This window comes from Leptonychotes weddellii, chromosome 14 (assembly GCF_054177405.1).
Source record: "Leptonychotes weddellii isolate Sample4059 chromosome 14, ASM5417740v2, whole genome shotgun sequence".
In the NCBI taxonomy this organism is placed as follows: Eukaryota; Metazoa; Chordata; class Mammalia; order Carnivora; family Phocidae; genus Leptonychotes; species Leptonychotes weddellii.
In genome coordinates, this window is record NC_138382.1 from 77,319,326 (window position 1) to 77,328,529 (window position 9,204).

At 51.1% G+C, this 9,204-nt stretch overlaps 1 protein-coding gene across 5 annotated transcripts in view; it reads right to left on the bottom strand.

Annotated features, from left to right (window-relative positions):
- The window catches only part of AK8 (adenylate kinase 8), a 112,418-nt gene that overhangs the window by 88,061 nt on the left and 15,153 nt on the right, over nucleotides 1–9,204 (bottom strand). For 4 of the 5 annotated variants that reach the window (XM_081803865.1, XM_081803863.1, XM_081803864.1 and 1 more), the window contains one exon: nucleotides 8,154–8,222. In XM_081803865.1, the coding sequence (XP_081659991.1) occupies nucleotides 8,154–8,222 (69 nt within the window). Of the gene's footprint in view, nucleotides 1–2,539; nucleotides 2,686–8,153; nucleotides 8,223–9,204 lie in introns of those variants that run through there. The other variant, XM_081803867.1, reaches the window with a different exon arrangement.

The window sequence follows — 9,204 nt, forward strand, 5'->3', positions numbered from 1 at the left end:
GCCATCAGGCTGCTGGCAGGATTCCCTTCTGTGCTGCTGTATGATGGGGGCTCTGGTTTCTCACTGGCTGGGGGCTGCCCACGTGGGCCTCTCCAACATGGCAGCTTGCTGGTCATGCCAGTAAGGAGGCTCTCCAGTGTTAGATCATGTCACATCATCACCGGAATGACCCGTCCTCACCTCTGCCCTCTTCTGTTGGTCCTGCTCCCATTCAAGGGGAGAGAGTTACACGAGGTGTGGACACCAGGGGAGGGAAACTGCTGGGGGTCCCTCCCCTCAGTGTGCGGAGGCCCTGAGAGGGGCCACGCAGGTGAAGCTGGAGGACGTGTGAAAGGAGCGGGCACCAGGGGCCAGAGGGACGAAACTGGGCAGACAGGTGGGGTGGGATACAGCGAAGGTTCTCAGCAGTGGAGGACACCGTAACATTTGTTTTAAAAAGACAACCACTTCTGTAGGCATAGAATATAAACATCCTTCCAAGGGGTGTTCTTTCATGGGAAAGTTAACGTCAGTTGCCTCCAGGAGGGGGGAACGTGGCTGGGGGGCAGGAGTGTGAAGGGACTTGGGCACCTTTTGAATTCTGAACCATACAAATGTATTGCAGTCAAGAAATAAATTCGTCATTTTATGTTAAGCAATCCCTGCGGCAGCAGTATGAAGAAGGGGCCAGGAAGAAAGCAGGGTAGCTGCGAGGATGGATTAGGACCAAAAGAAGGAAAGGGACCTCAGTAATCCAAACCCTGGAAAGCAAATGTGACTCTGAAGAAGTACGATTTAGCATCTCTCTGGTATCAGAGCCTTTTCCTCTCAAATTTCCTGAACCCACTGCCTCATTTCTTAGCTTTCCTCTGCCCTTAGAGATGTGGTCTGAAGAGCTCTCAGATATCAGGACCTCGGCTGTCCCTAAAGAAAGGCCATGGGTCCCCAACAGGTAGAGCCCACCTCCTTTTCATCATTCCAATACAAAGTGCTAATTTCTCTTTCTCTGATGCATTTGATGGTCACTTCAAAGAAATTCTTCAAAGAGATTGCATTAGACCAAAAAAAAAGGAAAAGAGAAGAAAAAAACCCCAACATTAACTACAGAATCCTGATGGATTATGATTGCATTACTTTTCCCTGAACGCTATTCCCTGCTTCCTTTTTGTGCTCTAAATTACCAATTCTAGTCCCTGTGTAGCTAAATAATAATAATTACCATATAAATGAATATGCATATGTGTCATTTTTCTCCCTAAAAGCAAGAAAGCCTGTTTATTTTGGATGAGGGTTTGTTTTGTTTTTGAACAACCAAAGCACATAATTAGGAGCCTCACCTCTTGCTCTTGAAATCCTGTCTCCACCGGGAAGAGATGAAAAAGGTACTGGATGCCCCTTGAAGCTCAGAAGAAATTTTAAAATAAATTAAAGGAGATATTTCTCTGCTCTGCAGGTAACAATGGCTTGGACAGGATCAGAATCAGACTGTGAGGCCGGAAGGGGCTTCAAAGCTCCAGCCAAGCCTGTCCTTTTATGGACGGGGAACTGGGGCCTCTTGAAGCGAAGCATTCCCTGGAGGGACACTGTGCATTGGTGAGACAAGAACAGAGTGGCCAAATCACAACTCCGTGTTTGCATTTCTGTTCTGGGACTCATTGCGGGACCTTGAGCAGGACACACAACCTCTGCAAGTCTTAGATTCTGCATCCCTCAATGCAGTGAGGGTAGTGCCTCCCCCACTGGGCTGCTATCAAGATCAATGAGGTCACGGATGCCACCCTCGGCCCCACACCCCCATCAGTGCTCACCATCGACGGTATAACGACTGCAGTCTCGATGCATAGGGCCCTGTGCCCTGCAATGTGGTGCAGTGAGCAAGGAGCCAGGCAGGCGCCCCACTTCTTTGGAGTCTAGACATCTAACCACCATCATCAACACAGTAATAATGATGATCACTAATCTCATTATAAATACTAAATAAATAGAATTAAGTCAACCAAGAGTATTAATTATAACATACAATAGAGTCATACAGTACAATATAACTAATAATAATATCACTTATAATATAACTAACTAATAACACTAATAATAAATATTACCATCTTGACGATGGTGGTAGCTGTTGGCAAGGACCGGGGATGCTGGTCTCACACTGTTCACACCGCAGGTGCATTTGCAGACAGGCTGAGTGGATCAAACTTTTAGATAAGCTCAAGAAGGTTTATAGTAGCTAAATGCATGTTTCAGAGACTATTCTAGGTCACCGAGGGCAAGTTTGGGACGTCTAGTTGAAATCACAGAGAGAACCACCATCTTTACCCCAGAAACCATGACTTAGTGACTCAGAGATTTTTAAAAATTACATGAACAAACCAGCCCAGTCCAGCTGGATCCTGTGTCTGGATCTAGTGCCTGGATCTCTGAGGTATGAGTTCCAGGCAGTGTCTCTCCCCCACGGAATGCACCCAATGGCCCAACCCCACAAGGCCACGCCTCTGAATTCCAGGTTGAACACTTATACAACAGAAACATGCAGTAACTTATGAAAATCACTTACACAAAATAACGCCGTTCTATATGTCTTAAGATTGGGTCATGGAAGGATGGGTGAAGCCTGGCCCAAAGCCAAGAGGAGGGTCTGAGTGGAGAGGCTGGGTTCGCCCACCTGCCTGGCGGACCCAGTGCCTTTCTAGTCCCCCCAGTCAGCTGGGCTGCAGCTCTGGGCCTCTCCTGCACCAAGGTAGCCAGTGAAGGCCAACACTTGACCTGTGAGCAGAACAGCCAGGACATGGCAGTTCTGGCTCGAGCTCCTGGATCATGGGGTGGTTTGGTATCGTAAGCATCTTAAAAGGAAATCTGAACTAAGCGTGGAGAGATCCTGCCAGACGGAGCATGGAGCCACCCGCACTGGGACAGCAGCTTGGCCAGGGTGTGGGTGAGTAGCCCACAATCCTCAGGGCAAGCGGCAGTCCTGGGGCAGGAACTGAAGAGTTGCTGTGTTTAGAGCCACAGCTAACGGTCCTGGTTCCAGGAACTCTCAGCATACTGAGTTTGCCTCACATGGGAGGAAGGCTGTGTCCATCCAGCTCTGCCTTTTTTCTTTTTTAAGATTTTATTTTTAAGTAATCTCTACACCCAACGTGGGGCTCAAACTCATGACCCCGAGATCAAAAGTCACGTGCTCTACTGAGTCAGCCAGGTGCCCCCTGGTTCTGCTTTCAAATGTAGCGCCCATCCTGCTGGCAGGTTCCAGTCTGGGTGACTTGGGTACACTCATACCAAAGGAGTAACACCTGATATTTGGCCAAATGGGACCAGCACTGCTCTAAACAGTGGAGAAGCAGCTTAGTGAAGAGAAGAGAAGCAGACCCAAATGCTTCTAGCCTAGTGATCTGCAATGCAAGAGTTTAATTTGACTTGGCAAATTCATAATCGGTTACGGATTAAGGCATAGAGCGTTTTGTACAGGAAAGTGCCAGCCCGTTTCCAGTCATTTAGGAGGCTCTCCCCTCCCCTCTTTATTCCTGACAAATGACTGTTTCTGCATCTCCCAGATAAAAGAGAGGAAACCTTCAAAAGGGTGATCGATTGATGGGTCAGTTTTAAAAAGAGTTGATCACAGGTTGGTTGAACTGAGTATGGAGGGGAGCGGAGCCTCATTCTGCCTTCCATCCCCTCCCCCCAAGAGAGCCCCTCCACAGACCACCCCAGCCCCATCTCTGGAGGCTTCTGGAACAACCTGGCTCTCCCGGCCTGGTTAGTGGCCCTCATGGCCCTTCTCACAGCTGGTCCTGCTTTGGTCATCCAAGGCTGTCTCTAACTGCATGTGGTAAGCTCAAAGCCAAGGGACCACCTTGCTCATGGGGGGCTGAGGCAGAGGGGAAGGGTTCCAGCAGCAAGGACCATGCAGTGTCTGTAACAGGCGCTCATCTGGGGGCGGGATGGGCTTGGGAATGGGTAACAAGACTTAAAATGAGACTATGGCTCAGTGGCCTTTCTTCTAACTGCTGGAAGGTGGAAGTTTGCTTTGTGTATGTGGGGGTGGGGGTGGGGATAGGAGGCTTTATTTCACTGGGAGTGGGATAGGAGGGAGCTCCTAGACAGAGGGCAGCAGGTTGGCACCTGGACAGGGACTGGATCAAGGAAGGGCTACCCCAGGCCTATGGGGAAGGAGACGCTGAGGCCGGCCTCTGTTGAGACTTAACCCAAGGGGCTGGTGGTGGGAGTGGGAATTGGGTCTGGAGGAATGAGGGCTCCCCTCTCCAGGCTGGACATGGAGCCTGAGCCCTGCCTCACTTTCCTCCTATAGGACCTTAGTTCCTCCTGGCTCACTGGAGCCAGATGACCCCTAAACCTCACTGCCCCCATCCCAGAGGATGGGCTAGATTGGCAGGACAGTGGACAGGGAGCCTGGGGAAGTGAGGGAGTGTGGGGTGGGTCCGTGGTGAGCGAGGGGGGAAGTTGGCTTTTTATTTAGAACTGAAGAGAAAGGGCAGAAGTGTTTGTATGATCACGTGGAAGTATCATTTAGAACAGGGGTCAGGAAATTATGGGTCCTGAGCCTAATCTGTCCTGCTGCCTATCTGAGTAAATAAAGTTTTACTGGGACAAACCGTGCCCTTTCATCTATGCACTGTGATGGCTGCTTTCATGTTACATCAGAGTTGAGTAGTTGCAACATGAAACCATATGGCCCACAAAGCCTAGGACAGTTACTATCTGGCCTTGACAGAGAACATTTGCCTACCCCCAATTTAGAACGGCCTCTGCACTTTGGGCACTGGCCTGTGCTGGGCGGTGGAAGACCATCATCTCACCGTGAACAACCCGAGGTCGAAGGAAAATACACTGTTTAGACCAGACTCTGAAACCCAGACCACAGCTGATCTGTGGCTCTCCTGTGATTTAGACTCACAGGGCAGGACGGTGCAGCCCGAGCCTGCAAGAATGGCTACTTGTTCACCAGCACTCTGGAAAGATGCCCGGGGATCTTCCCAGATTTGGGTCTCTCGATGAATTTTAAGCAAGAGAGAGAGGGAGAGTGTGTACGTGGACACACAGGTGAATATTAAAACAATGTAAGCACACAAGCTGTGGTTCTGGGCAGGAACCCACAGTGGGCCCAGCCCACCCTCTCACTCCCACCGAAAGCAGCTCGAATGCGGGGGCAACAGGCATGGGGCAGCCATGTGAGGAATCAGAAAAGTACACAGTGGTAGGTGAATTAGGAAAGAAGACCAGAATTCAAAATACCACCAAGCCAGCAGCCCCGGCCTGGGCGTCAGGCAGCCTTGAGACCTGACGGTGGGTGACAGGTGGGGACCGAGAGAGGCCCGGGAGGGGCCCTCGTGTCCGGCTCGTGCAGCGGGAGAGGGCACTCCTACGGTCAGACGGTGGGGGAGATCTCCGTGAGTTTCTCGTACCCTAGCCTCCCGGCACCGTGGTGTGGCACCATCGACACAGGGTGCCCGCAGGTGCCGGCAGCTCTGAGGGGACAAGGGGCCCCTCCCCTGCAGTCCCCAGAGAACGGAGCAAAGCCCCGTTCATTCCTCCTCTCTCTGCCCTCCTGCCACATGGCCGCAGTCGCAGGAAGCCTGTGAGAGAGCGGGAAACAAAGTCCCAGCTTTCTGGCCAGAGGACCAAAAAGAGGAGCACCGGGGAACTGGAAGTTACCACGGAAATGGCAGAGAGAGCAGCTCAGGCAAGCAACCAAATGAAACTGTTATGGACTCGTGGGCTCCCCACAAGTTGTGTGTACAAGGGTGTGACCCAGACAGCTTTCTAAAGACACTGAGAGAGGAAGCAGAGCACAGACCCGGTCCAGGCCCTGCTGAGCGGCGCACACAGCACAGAGCTGCGGAGCGCCGCACAGAACTTGCAAAGGCTTTGAAGACAGAAGCAAGATGGGAACCACAACACAGAGAAGGTGGCTGGAACTTGCGGCCTGAGCCCAAATGAATCAGTGGTCTGCGAAGACAACAATACCAACATCCACCATAGGATTTACACAAGATCAGAGTCTCACAACAAGATGAAAAATGTCCAGGATACAAAATCATGCAACACAAGGACAGCCGGGAAAATCTCAACTCACACGGGAAAAGACCTCAGACGTCACCACTGACGTGACTCGGTTGTTGGAGTTACCAAAGACTCTGAAGCAGCTGTTGTTTTGTTGTGTTTTTTAAGCAGGTTCCACGCCCAGTGTGGAGCCCAATGTGGGGCTCGAACTCATGACCCTGAGATCAAGACCTGAGCTGAGATCAAGACTTGGATGCTCAACCGACTGAGCCACCAGAGTTGATATTAAGACATAATAATAACAACGGAGCTCAAACAAGTAAATGCATGGACAAATAGAAAGTCTCAGAAACAGAAGACAGCAAGAAGAACCAAGTGGAATTTTGAACACTGAGAAACAGCAATCCAAATTAAAAGCTCCCTGGATGGGCCCAACAGGAGAATGGAGACGGGAAAGGAAGGCCTCAGTGAGCCTCAAGACGCTTCAATGCACATTATCTGATCCACGACAGAGGGGAGAGAAATAGAGGATGGGACTCAGCGACCATGGAGGGAACCACAGAGCTAGTGCTCACAGCCCTGGAGCCTCAGGACACGAGGGAGAGAACGGCGAAGGAGGAAATAATGGCCAAAAACTGCCCACGTTTGGAGAAAAACGTAAACTTACAAATTCAAGGAACTTAACAAACCCCCAAAAGAATAAATCCGAATGAATCACGTATGGTGATTAAACTGCTGGAAACCAAGAATGGGGAGAACAGTGTCGGAGGAAGCCAGGGGGGAAAGGGACACGCTAATTGGGCAGGAGTCTGGGCGGCTGCCCTTGCGCCAGATACCACACGGACCGGAAGGAAGTGGGACACTGAGGTGTAAGAAGAGCGAGCTGGGGATCTAGAATTCTGAATCCAGAGACAAATATGCTTCAAGAATGAAGGCAATAAAGACATTCTGTGAGAGTTCACTGGGGGCAGAGCTGACCAGAGTTCCAGATAGAAGGGGCCATGCACAGTGTCGGGAACGAAGGGAGATCATCAGAAATGGAAATGCCTGGATAAACAGAACAGATGGTTCTCCTCAAGTTCTTTAAAATAGGTTTGATGACGGAGAGCAAAGCTGGTAAGGCTGCCTGCCAGGGTTTTCAGTGTCCACACACAGTAAGACACAGGGTGGACATACACTCAAGGAGGGGAGGGGACTCTACTGGACATTCTGCTCCAGATGGCACAGAAGTGACTCTGAACAGACTGAGAAAACGTAAGTCTGTATACCGTCATTATTAGATCATAGCTTGAAAAAGCTATACAGAAATATTGTTAAAAACACAGGAGATAGATGAAAATGGAATACTTTAAAAATGTTCAAATCATCGATAAATGGGACTGCATTAAAATTAAAACTGTTTGCTCTGTGAAAGCCACTGATCTGAGGACAATAAGACGAGCTGTGGACCAGGAGAAGATATTTGGAAATCGCATAGCCAACCCTGTTTCCTCATCTGTAAAATCGGGGAGTCATGGGGTCCACCCAATGGAGTTCCTCTGAGGATCCAGGGAGTCCGTGTGTCTAAAGCCCTCCCAGGGCGCCCATGGCTCCTGTTGCCTGCTTTCTGCCCCTCCAACCCCCTCCATGCCCCAGGAGGCTGACCTCCACAAATGGACTGCCTCACCTGGACACACTGCCCTCTGGCTTCATTGGGTCTGGCCAGATGGGGTGCTGGCAGGAGATCAGAGGATGGCAGAGGAGAGTTTGGGGTGCCCCCCAGTTCTCCCTCTGCCCCTCCAGGTCCAGGAGTGCCCCGCTCGCTATGGGGCTGGTCTCAGGTGCTTCAGCAGTGCTTGTGGGTTGCCTCAACTACCCCCCACTTCCACAACCACCCTTTCCTTAAACACTCTCCTGTCACCGCTTGGGACAGGCCAGCTTTGTCCTGGGATCCCCGACGGATACCCCAGATTCCACCTGGTTATTTGGCTCCATCCAAGGTGAAATCCACATCCACAGACTCAACTTCACTGAGATCTGGTTTGTCTGTTTTCTCCTTTTCTGCAGGTTCCACGCCAGGACCTGAACCAACGCCCCTCACCCTCCCTTTATCTGGTGACAGAGCCCCTCTCCCTGGGAGCCCCCGAGCCGCTGCACACAGGGTTTCTTACCCGCCTGATGCAGTCCTCCTCCTTCAGGCGTTCTTGAATCAGTTTGATGAGCAGTGTGCTGGGCAGTTTCTAAAGGAAAGATGACATGCAGAATGAGGGTCCCAACCCACATACTGAGCCAAAAAGGACACGTAACTGGCAGGCCAGGGGGCTCAGCTGAACACTGAGGAGCTGGCTGTGTGAACACAAAGGTTTCCCAGTCCCTGACTGATGTCCAGTGGCCTCTGTAAAGCCCGGGCCCACCTTGCAGCCCCCAGACCTACCCTGAGCTTCATTCTACACCAACCAACCACCCCTTTGACAGCTCCCCACCACACATGCACACCGACCTCCACACTTGCTTATCCTGTGCCTCCGCCAGATGCTCCCCTCACCCCTCCTGAGAGACTCCAGGCTCCCTCAGAGCCTTGGCCCAAGCACCACCGCCTGCAGGCAGCCCTCCTTGACCCTCCCCAGGCTCGGCCAGGGCCCGCCATAATCCTCAATGGCGAGCTCTGTTATTGCTCTAACCATAAGGCCTTCCAGGGGTCTGCTCACGTGTCCAACTCCCCAGGAAGTCTCAAAGTTCCTAGAGGGAAGGGACCGAGTCTTACTATCTTTGTACCCCAGACAGTGTGCAGGAGGGGGCCATGATGCCCATCTCTTCCCAACTCGGCACTCAGAGACCTCACGGTGGTAGCTTGAAATCAGCCATGGTAGGAGTATTTACACCACAGAAATGGGCGAATGCTACAAAGATGGGCTTTTTTCCCCAGAGAGCTGGTTGTTAAATATTGGCCAGTGCACCTCTGCCCCAGCCTCAAGTCAGCGCCAAGGAAATAGGATGCCCTTGCCAGCTGATGAGTTAATGAAACTTCATGTTCCTGAACACATTCAATAAATAGTAATAATGACCTGTTGATTATACCCTTTGTGCTGGGCACTGTGCCCAGCTACATTATTCCATGTTTACAACTCTGGACAATCTGTACTATTTTTATCACCTTTTTACAGATAGGGACACTGAGCCTCAGAGAGGTGAAGCCCCTCCCCTGGGTTATACGAGCAGGGA